Genomic DNA, 16,339 nt, shown 5'->3' with positions numbered 1-16,339 from the left:
AAACAGATTGCTCGGCTTCAGGTGAACATCTGCTTCCTTTCTGTTATTTATTTTTTTTCTTGATGCACGCAAGGAATGCTTGGAACACACAGTAGATACAAAACACTTTCAGACACTTTCAGTATCACTTTTGCATATGCTGATTGATTTAAAATTTCCTGAGATAAATCTGAGAACCAGATACAAATGCAGAAAATGTGACATGAATTATTTTAGTTTTTTATTTAGCATGTATAGAAGCTTGTTTCTGCCATATGAATTAATAAAAAAGAATAAGTAATCACTATAATTTAGAATTCAGCGTTTTTACATCAACACTTTTGACTTTTTTCCTTTAAATTAATTGATCTTAGGATTGCAAAAACCAGTCTTTTGCGAAAAAATAAGACTTCATTTCTTGCAGTTATAATTTTCTCACAATTCTGATTTATTTCTGAAAATTGCAAGCTAGTTTCTCACAGTTGTGAGTTATTCTTTTTGGGAATTCTGGATTTATATTCTTGCAGTTTTGAGTTTTTGCAATTCTGACTATTTGTTGTAATTCTGACTTTATACTCTTTTTTATTTTCCCCCAATTCTTCTCAGATTTTAAAGACAAACTCCTAATTGCAAGTTTCTAAATCGCAAGTTGAGAAAAATGCTTAAAAAAAAAAAGAAAATTGCTTGTGTTTCAACTTAAAATGTGTTTTGTCAAAAAAAAAATGTGTTGTGTTTTAGCCTAAAAAATGATGGAGGGAAAAAGCACTTACAATTGTAAGTTTACATAAGCAATTTTTCTTTTATAGTTTGTTGCAGAAGTGGGTTATATAAGCTCACAACTGTAAGTCCTTTATCCCTCAATCCTTTTTTAGTTAAAACACAACACATTTTTTAAACAAAACATATTTAAGTTAAAACACAACCCAATTCTTGCTTGTTTTAACTTAAAAATGTGTTTTGTTTTTAAAAATGTGCTGTGTTTTAACTTCAAGAAAAACGATGGTGGGAAAAAGGACTTATAACCGTGAGATTATATAAGCCAACAAAAAATCTGCAACAAATTCTGCAACAAAATCTTTTAAAAAATAGAAAATTGCTTGTGTTTTAACTTAATAACTTGATTTTGTTGCAGAATTGAGTTATATAAACTTGATTGTAAGTCCTTTATATCGCAATCCTTTTTTTAATTTAAAACACATTTTTAAAACAAAACACATTTTAAAGTTAAAACACAAGCCAATTCTGCAACAAACTCACAAACCAAAAAGAGAAAATTGCTTGCGTTTTAAGCTAAAAATGTGTTTTGTTTTTAAAAATGTCTTGTGTTGTGGGAAAAAGAACTTACAACTGTGAGTTTACGAAAGCAATTTTAAATGTTTATTTTTAGAATTTGTTGCAGAATTGGGTTATATACAAACTCATGATTGTAAGTCCTTTTTCCTTGCGTTTTTTTTATTTAAGTTAAAGCAAATTTTTAAAAACAAAGCACATTTTTAAGTTAAAGTATAAGTTAAGTTTGTTTAAGAGAATGTGTTTTGTCTTAACTTTAAAAAACAATGGAGGGAAAAAGGACTTACAATTGTACGTTTATATAAGCCAATTCTGCAACAAACTAAAAAATAAAGAAAATTGCTTGTGTTTTAACTTAAAAATGTTTTTGGTCAAAAAATGTGCTTTGTTTTATCAAAAAATAAATAAATAAAATTAACTTACCATTGTGAGTTTATATAAGCAAATTCTGCAAAAAAAAAAAAACAAACAAACAAAAAAACAACAACTAGAAAATTTCTTGTGTTTTACTTTCAAAAATGATGGAGTGAAAAAAGGACTATTTAGGTTATATAAACTCACAATTGTGTACAACATAAAATTGCTTGTTTTTTACTTAAATATGCATTTTAAAAAATGTGTTTTAACTTGACAAAAAAAAGGATGGAGAGAAAAAGCACTCACAATTGTGAGTTTATACTGTATAACCCAATTCTACAACAAACTAAAAAAATATAAAATTGCTTGTTTTTGAACTTAAAAATGTGCTTTGTTTTTTATAAATGTGTTGTGTTTTAACTAAAAAACGGATGGAGGGATGAGGGACTTACAATTGTGACTTTATATAACCCAATGCTGCAACAAACAAACAAAAAATTTTGAAAATAGCCCGTGTTTTAACTTTAAAATGTGCTCTGTTTTAACTATAAACAATGATGGAGGTAAAAAAGAGTTTATATCACCCAATTCGGCAACAAAACTCAAAAGAAAATAGCTTGTTCTAACTTACAAATGTGTTTTATTTTTCAAAATTGCCTGTGTTCTCACTTTAAAATGTGCTTTAAAAAAAAATGTGTTGTGTTTCAACTTAAAAAAAGATGGATGGAAAAGGACTGAAAATTGTGAGTTTCTACAAGCCAATTCTGCAACAAACTCTTAAAAAAAAAAAAAAAAAACTGCTTGCATTTTAACCTAAAAATGAGTTCACTTTTTAAAAATGTGTTGTGTTTTAACATAAAAAAAAAACAATAAAGCGAAAAAGGACTTACAATTGAGAGTCTATTTAACCCAATTCTGATACAAACTTTCAACTGTAAGGGAAAAAAGTCAGAACTATGACTTTAAAAAGTTGTAATTACCTTTTGATTTCTTTTAAAAATTCCATAGCTTCAAGCAAGCCTCCATATTGTATGTATGAGAACACATCCATATGCAGCACACAAATACAAAAACACCTTGAGTTATTCACCATGACCCAGTACAGTCAAACAAAACGTAACACTTCCAAAAAAAAAAAAGTAACACAAAAAATATCGAACCAATATTCACATTAAAAGTTCCAAAATGCAGTCTACCAGACTCAGTTTCTCTCAGGCAGCTCTTCAGTCGTACACTTCTCCGTCATTTCCTGGCAGAAATCAATAGTGACGCTGGAGCTGCCTGTCTGTGAGGCATCAGACCTGATGGAGGCGGTGTTTTCCTGGGACGGCTCTGTGTCCCTGTCCGCTCTTCGGTGTAAATGTGGCGGTTGGGTTGTCTGGCAGTCTGATATGTCTTTACTGTTAGGAATGAGGGAGATTTGAAGCTCTGTACCTGACAAAACTGGGTCTGTGTGTGGATTATACTGTGATCGAGGAGTGCGCTGTTCCTCTCTGCAGACCTCCTTAGACAAAAACGAGAAGTTTTCCCAAAGCTCCCCCATACAGGTTTTCAGCTGACTGCGTTCGGTTAAGAGCTTCTGTCTCTCGCAGACCTAACACAGGAGAAACACGCTGAATTATTAGCCCCCTTGTAGATTTTTTCCCCCCAATTTCTGTTAAACAGAATAAATTTTATTTTCCCAACATACTTCTTTTAGGGCAACACGATGGCTCAGTGGATAGCATTGTCGCCTCACAGCAAGAAGGTCGCTGGTACGAGTCCCAGCTGTTGCTTAGAAACATCAATCATATTTTTGCATCTTCCACATTTCTTTTACAATTAATATCCTAGCATATTGGAAATTAAATCTGTTCTTGTGTGCGTAATTGTGCATTTCTAAAGTTAATTACCAAAGGCATCTTTATAAATGTTGTTCCAGATCAAATAGAGCTCAGATATAATGTTAAACAAATATTTTTCATTTCCCACAACACTGACCTAAGCTCAGAGAAAGGTTTCTTTAGCTTCTTGATTTAGTTTTTTTTGCTATTTGGACAAAAAAACAAGACAAAAACTGTTAGTAAGAAAATCTTTTTTCTTTTGCCTTGTGATTTAAGTGTTTTCTCTTTATTTGGTCCACATTTTCTTTTCGGAAAAAAAACAAAATATAATTGAGATTAGATTCCTGAATCTTTGTCTTCAATAAGATTTATTTGACAAAAAAAATGAGTCACTACTAATTATTTAGTCAAAAACCATTGTAATATTGTAATGATAATAATAATAATAATAATAATAATAATTCATTCATTCATTCCTTTGTCAGCTTTGTCCATTTATTATTCCAGGGTCGTCACAGCGGAATGAACCGCCAACTTATCTAGCAAGTTTTTACGCAGCGGATGCCCTTCCAGCCGCAACCAATCTCTGGGACACATCCACACACACACACAAACACAAACACGCACGCACGCACGCACGCACGCACGCACGCACGCACGCACTCACGCACTCACACACACACACACACACACACACACACACACACACACACACACACACACACACACACACACACACACACACACACACACACACACACACACACACACACACACACACACACGCACACACTATGGACAATTTAGCCTACCCAATTCACCTGTAAAGTATGTCTTTGGACTTTGGAGGAAACCCACGCAGGGAGAACATGCAAACAGAAACGCCAACTGAGCCGAAGTTTGAACCAGCAACCCAGCGACCTTCTTGCTGTTAGGCAACAGCACTACCTTAAACATTACCCAATAATAATAACATTAACAATAATTTTGTATTTATATAGCGCCTTTGCAGAGCTCAAGGACACTTTACAATGAATATAACAAAAAGAGATATTACGAACAGACATTGAAAGAAACAATAATCAAGTAGAGACAACATTAGGCTCACAAACATACAAGAAGTCAAATATAACAAACTGAAAATACAAAACAAGACCAAAGAGACTAATATGCAGAGTACAGGTTGATCAAAAAAAAGTGGTCAGTTTATCATAAACATCAGAAGTGTAACATTTAAGTTAAGTAAAGTAAAATTCTGAGGTATTATTAACAGAACAGAGTGAGCGTGGTAGAGAGTTCCAAAGTTTGCGTGCAATAACACTAAATGATCTGCCGCACATTGAAGAGAGGCGGTACCGAGTCAGAGGAACTTGGTGAGCGAGTAGGGATGTAGGGGACAATCATGTTGCAAAGATAAGAGGGAGCTAGGCCATTAAAGGATCTAAATGCTAGGAGGAGAATTTTGAATTTATGTGAATTGAATATGGTTAATGTTATTTGTGCAGCCTACCAGTTTGTGAATCTCCCGCTCCAGGTTCTGGATGCAGTCCAGCTTTCTTTTCCTGCAGCGCTGGGCTGCGATGCGGTTTTTACTGCGGCGTCTCATGTCGTGGATGAAGTCCAGCTGATCTGAGCTCAGTTTGTGCATTTTTATCATCAGCTGGAAGTCGTTACGAGGAAGCTCGGTGATCTGGTCAACTGAAAAAGGCAGTTTCACCTGCAAGCATACAAAGCATTATAGTTAGACGTGTTTACAGCATACAGCTTAAAACAATTTACTGCAAAAAAAAAAAAAAAAATTAAAAATAAGGAAAAATAAATTACAAAACAACTATAAATTTATTTGCATACAAAATTGACAAGTGCTTCAATGATAGTATGGTGCTTCACCACTAGATGACACTGCCATCTAAATCATATTTATTGTTTTATTTATTTTCATGCAAAAAAAGGCACATCCTCATTAGAAAACTAAACTTACCTTGACATCTTGAGTGAGTGTGGGTACATTTTATTAACTAACTATTTATTATTAAAACTACAGCTATAAATATATATATGCAAGGCAAGCTTAATTATATAGCACATTTCATACACAGAGGCAATTTTTAACATAAGAATAAAAAAGACAAGTATAAGAAAATAAAAAACAAATTCAAAAAACAAATTCAAAATAGATATAGGCGAGGAAGTGGTGCTGTAGGTAGTGCTGTCGCCTCACAGCAAGAAGGTCGCTGGTACGAACCTCGGTTCAAAAAACGTGCTGGATAAGTTGGCGGTTCCTTCCGCTGTGGCAACCTCATATTAATAAAGGGACTAAGCCAACAAGAAAATGAATGAATAAAAGAACAAAAAACAGATATATAAACATATGTAAAAATAATATATCTAATATATATATATACAGTATAAATAGAATACATTTCTATTCGGCTTTTATTCTATTCTATTTCTTTCCATTAATCGCATTTTCCAGAAAAAAATAGTTTTTAACACTGATAATATTAAAGGTTTCAAGCACCAAATCATTATATTTCACAATCATCATGTGACACTGCTGAAAGCAAAATTGACAAAATACTAAATACAAAACTTTATTTTAGGTATAAAATTAAAATAATTTTTCACAATATTACTGATTTTATTTAGCTTTTGTTTAGTATTTTTTGTACAGATTCATTGGGATCAGCCAATCTTTGTCTTTAACAGATGATAATAACAGTTCTGAAAGCCAAAGAGCTTTCAGTTTAGTCTTGAGATTGTTCAGCCAATCTCTGAAAATGTCATGCAGATAAACACAAACTACAGCATGCATTACGCATCAATTACGAACTCTACAAACAGCATGACTGTATTCTCATTTAAGACTGAGATGAAACCTGACTTAAAACTCTCCGTCACAGTGCTCGCCATGACAAATACTGGCTCTCTCTCTGCGGTGACCTTGTGCCACTGCTCAGTCTGTGTAAAATGGAGGTCTATATTTAACCGCTCCACTACTGAGAGCTCTGTAATAAGGCTAGAATGACAGATTAGGCTTCCAGCGGCACAGGCACGTTCGCTCCTCTCCTTCTCTCTGAAGTGGGCTGGTTTCTGGGAGAAGGCAGTGCTACTGTGAAGTAGGGCTCATCTGTTAGGCAGCGAGGTGAAACGGCCCGTCATCAGATGGGAGCCTGGGGGCCGATGCCCCATTTCTGTCTGGGGACCTGCAGCTGGGAGCTTTAAACTCCAGCGAAGTGAAGGGCACTATAAAGACGGCTAAAGAAAGACCATTTCTGCAGAGAATTCAACACTATATTTGGGTTCAAATGTTGCATTTTGCTTAAACCTAATTGCTGTTGCTAAAGAAAATAAATCTAAACCATCACAAAAGTTCTAAAGGCTTTGTAATGATAACTGTATTGGTCTCCTTAGGGTTTCTACTGCTAAATTGTCGCCTTGACACACAAACACCGAAAAATTTAGATGGGTCTGGCTGCAGACCTGGTGCCGTGCAATCTGGGCTGCATCCAATGCTTTTTAATGGGCTCACCTAACCCCACCCCTAAGCCTACCCATCACAGTGACGTCACTAGCTCCATTTGAGTGCATTGTGTCTGACATTGCATCGCTGAGTGATGCAGTCTCAGCTTGCATCATAAAGGCTGCATCCAGATACTATTGGAAAAATTGGTTCTTTTGCAGTTATTAGTGGTACTACTTAGCATCACTAAGTAGATCTTTAGCTCATAATAATATATGGGAAACAATTATTAGTGCTATGTAGCACCAGTAATGGTTTTAATGGTTCTTTAGGGTTAAGGTGCTTTGAGAGCCTTTCTGAATGAATTAAATACTGTTTTAAACCAAGGCTCCATTGATTAAAATGACCAAAACAAAGACGGCATTTCACGCACGTACCTCACATTTTCAAAGCAGAATATCTAACGTCAGCATTGTTTTTTAGATAAACAAGAATGTTTACTTAGCATGTTTCTTAAATATTTGCAGACATATTATGATATTTTTAAGCTTTAGAAGAGTCAAAAACTTACAAAGAGCACCTTTAATATCCTATTCAGAATTGCTTCAAGGAATTTTTTTTTGTTTTACAGATTTTAAAAAGACAAATATAAAGAGACTAATTATGTGTTTTTAGCACTTCATCAACCAAAGTGTTGAGTTTATGGTTGCCAGACATTGCAGAAACCTGCCACATTACTGGCAAACTGGTTTTTAGTCACTGGTGCGCATTAAATTTGCTATTTTACAGCAGCTCAGAAAGCTGTCAGATTAAAGAAGATGAAGCCATCAGTTTAATATTGATGCTGCAAAAATGTCTGCTTCTTTGTGCGGCTGCCTTCAAAAACACGTACTGAGATTTAGATAAAAACGCAGTCACTTGGAAACTGACAACTCCTCAAATTGGGTCTTTAAAAAAAAAAGAAAAAAAATCAAACAACTAAATGAGACAGCAAAAGATGATAGCCAGATTGTTGATCTGGCAGTGTGTCAGCGCTTGTCAGGAGGAGGGACAATTATGTCATTGGGACCTGAGGCTCTGAGCTTATTGCCATGGCAACCCTTCAGTGTTTGCCAAGTTCCTACAGCTCAATTCTCGATCTGAGTAGCTGGGGAATCAAATGTGGGAATGTTTTGCAATGATTATGGCTTCATTTTTATTTATAGGGATTTTGTCTTTTTAATGGGATCAAGAAACAGATTTGAACTTGTTCCCATAAAAAGCTCAGATGCCGACAATACCACCCTTGTGGGCTGTGTGATTTGAAGAATAACAAATCTAACAGATTTTTTCTTTTATATATATATATATATATATATATATATATATATATATATATATATATATATATATATATATATATATATTGTAGTAGACATGAAATGGTTAACGTGTCACGTGATTGTGGTGGAGGGTCACCGGGTTACGTAGTGCGCTTATAGGTGGCACCTGTTCATTCACAACTTAGGAAGGAGAGAGAGAGGGGGTGAACGGGGACGCGGTATTCTTTGTTGACCAAACAAACACAAACAGGCTCAAACGAAATCAAGCTTAAGCCCAAATCAAAGTCTACACTGTCAAAAGATCAAGGTATGTTTTATATTGGAAAATAAACGAGTGATGACATTTGAACGACTTCTTGCCTTGTGTACATTTGATGTTTGCGTCACAAAACATGTCTCTGGTTTAGCCTCTCAGCTGTTACTTCACGTAGCCGCTACATTATGTCAACAAAGAACGTTTGCTGGCGACGCATCATCTGACGCATGATTGAACTTCGCGCTAAAGAGTGTAAGATTCTGCACGATTGGAGAGAGAATCCTACAGCTGAAGGAATTGCAACGCAAACTGAAACCTATTCTGTGGCACAAACATCGCTAAGAAGGTAAGCCTGTTTGGCTTTCGCTCGCACAGCTGTGCAGTTTGGTTGGACGCAGTTGTTTACGTTTGTTTATCCATCGGGGATATTCGCGGTGTTTGTTGTTTGTTTCCGGTTGTTTTGTCCAGAGCTCTGGTGTTGGCAGTTTGTTGTTGGCTGTTTGTTCGTTGGTGTAATGCCGCGATGTTTGTGAAGTTCGTGCGTCGTTGTGATGTTATTGGAGGATTTTATTGAATGAAGTATCGTTGGCTTGCTGGAAAAAACATGAATGAAGCGGGTGTTGATGACGTCACTGGTTTGGAAGTGGATGGCAGTAAAAGGCACACTAAATTAACTGCAAAGGCTTTGTCAAATAAAATTGAGGGTCTTCAAAAAGAAAGGAAGAAGAAAGTGAATCACATTAAAGGGCTCATACCAGAGATTAAATCTTTGATGCACAAAAGGGAAAATGCCTCCAAAGTGCAACACATGTTTAAAAATCTTCTTCAACTTTGTGAAAATGCCAGTGAACATCATAATGCTGTACTTTCGCTACTTCCAGAAGATGAACAGGAAAAACAAAATGAATGGTTTTTGAGTATCATGAAATATTGTGAAACATTTAAGGATGCTGTTCAATGCTGGTTAAGTGGATCAGAGGAGATTGAAGACAACTCAGATGAAGTTGATGCTGGAGTAATGCAAGAAGATTGCTCTAATTCACAGGTCCCAGTCTATGTTACATCTATTACCACATCAGATGAAATACAAGATGATGTAAAACCCACTGACAGCGTGTCTAATATTGACAGTAAAACTTCCAGAAATCAAAATTCAATTGCTGATAATGGTTCTTTGGTATCATCTACTTCTTCAGTTCGTCTCAAAGCAGAGTCTGAGTTGGCTGCATTAAAGGCACGTCAAAAAATGTTAAAAGATAAACATGAGCTGGAGGATCAACAGGAGCAACTACGAAAAAAGAAGGAACAATTAATATTGCAAGAAGAAATTGAAGTGCAAATGGCTAAATTAAATGTCTTGAAATCTCAAAGTGTGTCAAGTTCAAAGTCTGATCGTTCAAGAGGGAAACATTCCAGTTTGGAGCAAAAACAAAGGAAAACGCTAGGTCTTAATGCCAGTGCTAAAGCATTTGTACCCCAAAGGTGTGTAAGTGAATTATTTCAAGATCGAGAGAACACTGGAGCAAAGCCTAAAAAGAAAACTGTACAACATCAAACTTTGCAGTCTTATCAAGTGGAACATCAATCATCTAGACACCAAACTGAAGAGCATAGAGGGCAAAGAAATGTTATGAATTCACATGTTCAAAACTCTGACGAACAAGGTAACATAATGGGCATCATGAGAAAGCAAAATGAAATAACATCATTACTGTTGAAACAACAATGTTTATCATCCTTACCCAAAAGAGATCTGGAAGTGTTTGATGGCGATCCTCTACAGTATCATGCATTCATAAGAGCCTTTGAAAACAGTGTTGAAAGCAAGACTGATAACAACAGTGATCGCTTGTATTTTCTTGAACAATATACTATGGGTCTTCCAAGAGAGTTGGTACAGAGTTGTCAATATATTGATCCGAACAGGGGATATGTTAGAGCTAAAGTCTTGTTACAGGAGCATTTTGGCAATGAGCAGAAGGTGGCATCTGCTTATATGAATAAAGCTCTATCATGGCCTCAAATTAAAACTGAGGATGTTGATGCACTGCAAGAATACACTCTATTTCTTAGAGGTTGTAGTAATGTTATGAATGAGGTGCAATACATGTGTGATCTGGACATGCCTTCTAACATGATGATAATTATCAAAAAATTGCCATACAGACTCAGAGACAAATGGAGAACTGTTGTTTGTGAACTGCAAGAAAGACGTAATTGCAGAGCTTCATTCACTGATGTTGTGAAATTTCTGGAACATCAAGTCAAAATTATAACTGACCCAGTGTTTGGAAATATACAGGATGTACCCTCAAATGAAATGAGAAAAAATGTGAAAAGATCTAAATTGTTTTCTCGTCCTGGTATAAGAGGAACCAGCTTTGCTACCACTGTAGATGCTGTAAAGAAAGAAAGTGATTCCTGTTGTATAGAGAAAAAAGATGTGACGTTGGATAAGAAAAGATGTCTCTGCTGTAATGGTGCACACACATTGGAAGTGTGTCCTCAATTTGGTAAACAATCTCACAAAGAGAAGATTGGCTTCTTAAAAGAAAGTGAGGTTTGTTTTGGCTGTTTGGGCATTGGGCACATTAGTAAGACATGTAGGAAACGTCTTCATTGTAATGTTTGTGGTCTTCGACATCCTACTGTACTGCACATCTTTTCTAAAGAAAAAGACACACAGGATATAACAGACAAGAAGTCAAAAACAGCAGTAGATGGTGTATTAGTATCTAGTGGTCTTACTGGGGCTGGCGATCAGGACTGTAAACTCCCAATAGTTCCTGTACAGATAAAGTCTAAAAAAGGAAGCAAAGTTGTTACTGCTTATGCTTTTTTGGATCAAGGGAGTACAGCTGTGTTTTGCACAGAGAGTTTAATGAGGAAGCTCAACCTCACAGGAACTAAAGTTCGGATACTTTTAAGAACTATGGGGCAAGAAAAGGTGGTATCTACTCATGTTCTGTCAGGAATGGAGGTAGCTGGCTTGAATGGAGATGAATTCTGTGACTTGCATCAGGTTTACACACAGGAAAGTATGCCTGTTCACAAAGGAAATATTCCCAGACAAAGAGATATTCAAAGGTGGCCTTATTTGAAGAATGTCAATTTACCTGAGATTGATGCAGGAATTGAGCTGTTGATTGGTACAAATGTTCCTAAAGCATTGGAACCACTGGATGTAATCCGCAGTGTAGATAATGGGCCGTATGCTATCAGGACAATGTTGGGCTGGACAGTGAATGGACCGCTCGGTGGAAATGGTGAGCATATGTCAGTTGATGCACAGCCAAATGTCACGGTCAACCGAATTTCAGTGGTGAAGTTGGAAGATATGTGGCAGCAGCAGTTTAAAATGGACTTTCCAGAATGCAAAAATGAGGAGCAAATTGGCTATTCAAAGGAGGATCAAAAATTTATGGATATGGTATCAAATTTGGCCAAGCTTGTTGATGGGCATTATGAAATTGGCTTGCCTTTGAGAGAAAATATCAATATGCCAAACAATCGGAAAGTTGTAGAGCAACGTGCCTCACATCTAAAGAAGAGATTTCAAAAGTGTTCTACATTTTTTGCTGACTATAAGGCTGTCATGAGTGATATGGTCTTCAAAGGCTATGCAGAAAAAGTGCCTGTAGAGGAGATGACTCGTGGAGATGGTAAAATTTGGTATCTTCCACATCATGGTGTTTACCACCCCACCAAGAATAAAATCCGTGTGGTGTTCGATTGTGGAGCAGGGTTTCAACAAGCATCACTTAATGCTCAGCTTTTGCAAGGACCAGACCTCACTAGTTCGCTTGTTGGAGTAGTAACAAGATTTCGAAAGGAGCCAATAGTAATTACAGCAGATGTTGAATCAATGTTTCATCAAGTAAAAGTGCCTGCTGATGATGTTGATTTATTAAGGTTTCTTTGGTGGCCAGATGGGGATTTGGGACGAGATCCAGTTGACTTTAGGATGCTGGTACACCTCTTTGGAGCTACATCATCTCCTAGTTGCGCAAACTTTGCGCTTAGAAAATGTGCAGAAGATCATAAGGAACAATTCAGCAAGGAAACAGTAGAAGCTGTTCTACATTCCTTTTATGTTGACGACTGTCTTGTTTCAGTCGCTTCAGTTGAACAAGCAAAAACCTTGTACCAGGAGCTTGTATCCATATGTGCTAAGGGTGGATTTAAGCTAACAAAATGGATAAGCAACAGTCTTCAAGTGTTAGATGCTATTCCAGAAGCTGAGAGATCAAAGTCAATGAAAGACTTGAGAATGGATTGGGATTCTCCTTCAGTAGAGAAAGTGTTGGGAGTGCAGTGGTGCATCCAGTCAGATGTATTCAAGTTCAAGGTAGCATTGAAAGAAAGTCCTTTAACCAGAAGAGGTGTATTATCTACAATTAGTTCCATCTACGATCCTTTGGGAATTGTTAGCCCAGTGGTATTGTCAGCTAAGAAAATATTACAGGAACTCTGTAGAAAAAATCTGGGATGGGACGATGCTTTGCCTGATGTATTTGCTCAAAGGTGGACCAGCTGGCTTCAAGAGCTTCATTATTTGGAGTGCTTTGAAGTTGCTAGATGTTTGAAACCTCCAGATTTTGGAGATATTGTTAAGGCACAGTTGCATCATTTTTCAGATGCGAGTGAAGAAGGATATGGAACTGTATCATACTTGTTGCTGCATAATGAACATTCTCAATCTCATTGCACTTTTATAATGGGGAAATCTAGAGTAGCCCCAATGAAGTGTGTTACAATTCCTCGCATGGAGCTCATTGCTGCTACCATGGCTAGCCGAATGGATGTGTTATGGAAGAAAGAACTGCATTTGCAGCTCCAAGATTCTGTCTTTTGGACAGACAGTGCTTCTGTTCTTAAGTATATTAAGAATGAGAATACTCGATTCAGAGTATTTGTAGCCAACCGGGTGACTGAGATTCTTAAGGTTTCACATGCTTCACAGTGGAGGTACATAGATTCAGCAAGAAATCCGGCAGATGTTGCTTCCAGAGGATCAGCTGTTGATGTGTTCCTTAAGAACAAAACATGGACAGCAGGTCCTGACTTTCTTCTTCATCCTGAAAGTGAGTGGCCTGTTAACCTCAATGAACTTGAAAGGCTCAAAGACGACGATTCTGAAATCAAAAAAGGCGTTGAGATTAATTCTATACAGCTCAGAGGAGAGGATGATGCTGTCACACAATTAATCAATCACTTTTCTTCTTGGTTCCGCTTGAAGAAAGCAGTAGCTTGGATTTTGAGATTTAAGAATCTACTTTTGTCCCTTAGTCGTAAGAGGAAACAATTGAGAACTGCTTTTGATGATTCGAATTTGAATGAACAACATAGTACCTCTTTGGAAAAAGAAATGGAGAACTTCAAAAGCCAACTTGTACAACCTTACCTGTCTCTAGAAGAGCTTGAGATGGCTGAAGTGGAGATTATCAGACATTCTCAAGAGAAGGCGTTTTCTGATGAAATTGCTAGTCTGAAAGTCGGTGAAAGTATAAAGAAGAGTAGCTATCTTTATCGACTTTGTCCCATTTTTGACAATGTTCTGCGGGTTGGAGGACGCTTAAGTAGGGCATCAATGCCTGAAGATTCTAAACATCCAATCATCCTGCCAAAAAATTCTCACATTGCAGAAATTCTGTTGCAACATATCCACAAAGAAGTAGGTCATGGTGGCCGCAATTATATGCTGTCGAAATTGCGGCAGAAATATTGGATTACTGGTGTGAGTACAGCAATAAGAAGAGTATTGTCAAAGTGTGTTACTTGTAGAAGATTGAATGCACTTCCAGGATGTCAACAGATGGGAGATTTACCATCGGAGAGAGTCACTCCCAATGAACCACCATTTACACGTGTAGGGGTAGATTACTTTGGACCCTTTAATGTAAAAAGCAGAAGAAGTGTAGTGAAAAGATATGGAGTTATTTTCACTTGTTTGGCCATTCGAGCAGTACATATCGAAGTAGCACCTTCCTTGGATACTGATTCCTTTATAAATGCACTTCGCCGTTTCATTGCACGACGTGGTCAAGTGCAGGAAATTCGATCAGATAATGGAAGGAACTTTGTTGGAGCCGAACAAGAACTACGAGTTGCCATAAAGGAATGGAATCAGTGTAAGATCAACAATGTTCTTCTGCAGAAAGGTATCAAGTGGACATTTAATCCCCCTACTGGATCACATTATGGTGGAGTTTGGGAGAGATTAATTAGATCTGTGAGAAAAATCCTAAATTCTACCTTGAAGTCGCAGAATCTGGATGAAGAAGGACTTCAAACGCTATTGTGTGAAGTGGAGGCTATTATTAATAGTCGTCCAATAACCAAAGCATCCACTGACCAAACGGATTTAGAAGCGTTAACACCGAATCATCTGCTACTTCTGAGGACTTCTCCATCCTTACCACCAGGACAATTTAAGAAGGACGAAGTATATGCTCGTAAACGATGGAGACAGGTACAGTACATGTCAGATTTGTTCTGGAAAAGGTGGGTACTGGAGTACCTAAGACAGCTTCAAGAGCGTCAAAAATGGTTAAAAGTCAAGCGCAACTTGAAAGTAGGAGACATAGTGCTTCTAGTTGACAACACAGCACCTCGGAACTCATGGCCGCTAGGACGTATAATTCAAACCTTTCCTGACAAAAGAGGATTTGTCCGTCATGTACAAGTGAAGACCAAATACAGCTGTCTCGACAGACCAATAACAAAACTCTGTCTTCTACAAGAAACGGAAGACGATATAACATGAACACTTTACTTTTTGTTTTCCCTTGAAGCAAGAAGGATCAAGAATTTTCCCTTTTGAATGTTTTCATGTCTCTATTTATATTAATGTAATTATTATGTAATAATTAGGGGCTGGATTGTAGTAGACATGAAATGGTTAACGTGTCACGTGATTGTGGTGGAGGGTCACCGGGTTACGTAGTGCGCTTATAGGTGGCACCTGTTCATTCACAACTTAGGAAGGAGAGAGAGAGGGGGTGAACGGGGACGCGGTATTCTTTGTTGACCAAACAAACACAAACAGGCTCAAACGAAATCAAGCTTAAGCCCAAATCAAAGTCTACACTGTCAAAAGATCAAGGTATGTTTTATATTGGAAAATAAACGAGTGATGACATTTGAACGACTTCTTGCCTTGTGTACATTTGATGTTTGCGTCACAAAACATGTCTCTGGTTTAGCCTCTCAGCTGTTACTTCACGTAGCCGCTACATATATATATATATATATATATATATATATAAATACCAACAATAAATCATTAAACAAAATTGGCTCAGTGATTTTTTTTCCAATGTTTTAGTTATTTAGAACTATAAATATATCAAATCAATGATTGAATAATACATATTTTATTGTTAAAGGTCCAATAAAATTGATGGTGTTTAGATGTTAGTATTTTTTGTTTTTAGCATATCTATAATTTAGTGTGCACCAAAACAGTGACAAAATTGGTGTTAAAGAGATATAAAACTGATATAAGCATGTAAAGCTTGAAGTTTGTCACTTCCGCCTAAATTTATTTACGTCACCTCATACTTCAGTTTCTCAACAAATTGTGACTAATCAAATCCTCTCTATCTAACATGCCCCGCCCCCTTTAAGACGCTTCTCAGTAGGTGCACTTAAGCTCAAGCACTCTAACTGGCAGAGCGTTGATAAAGCAAAACGCTATTAGCTGTTTTTTAAGGGGGAGGAGCCACACTATGTCCCACTTATTGTTTCGGTTGAGATTACATCAAACATTGAATTAAAATGCACATTTCAAAGCACTTCACGAGACTTTAAAGTTAAAATAATAAACAAAATATTAAAATACTAATAT

General features: G+C 36.7%; 1 protein-coding gene across 11 annotated transcripts in view; it reads right to left on the bottom strand.

Annotated features, from left to right (window-relative positions):
- Positions 1-46: 46 nt before the first annotated feature.
- Positions 47-16,339, bottom strand: part of bach2a (BTB and CNC homology 1, basic leucine zipper transcription factor 2a) — a 65,832-nt gene continuing 49,539 nt past the window's right edge. For 2 of the 11 annotated variants that reach the window (XR_012393289.1, XR_012393285.1), the window contains exons 4-6: positions 4,960-5,166; positions 1,650-3,220; positions 47-703 (exon numbers count right to left, since the gene is read on the bottom strand). Coding sequence is in view for 2 of the 11 variants with exons in the window: in XM_073928333.1 (XP_073784434.1) it covers positions 2,828-3,220; positions 4,960-5,166 (600 nt within the window). In the remaining 9 variants the exon portion in view is untranslated. Of the gene's footprint in view, positions 3,221-4,959; positions 5,167-16,339 lie in introns of all 11 variants that reach the window. The other 9 variants (XR_012393292.1, XR_012393286.1, XR_012393293.1 and 6 more) reach the window with 6 other exon arrangements.

This window comes from Danio rerio, chromosome 17 (assembly GCF_049306965.1).
Source record: "Danio rerio strain Tuebingen ecotype United States chromosome 17, GRCz12tu, whole genome shotgun sequence".
Taxonomy (NCBI): Eukaryota; Metazoa; Chordata; class Actinopteri; order Cypriniformes; family Danionidae; genus Danio; species Danio rerio.
This window is presented reverse-complemented; position numbering and strand designations above follow the sequence as displayed.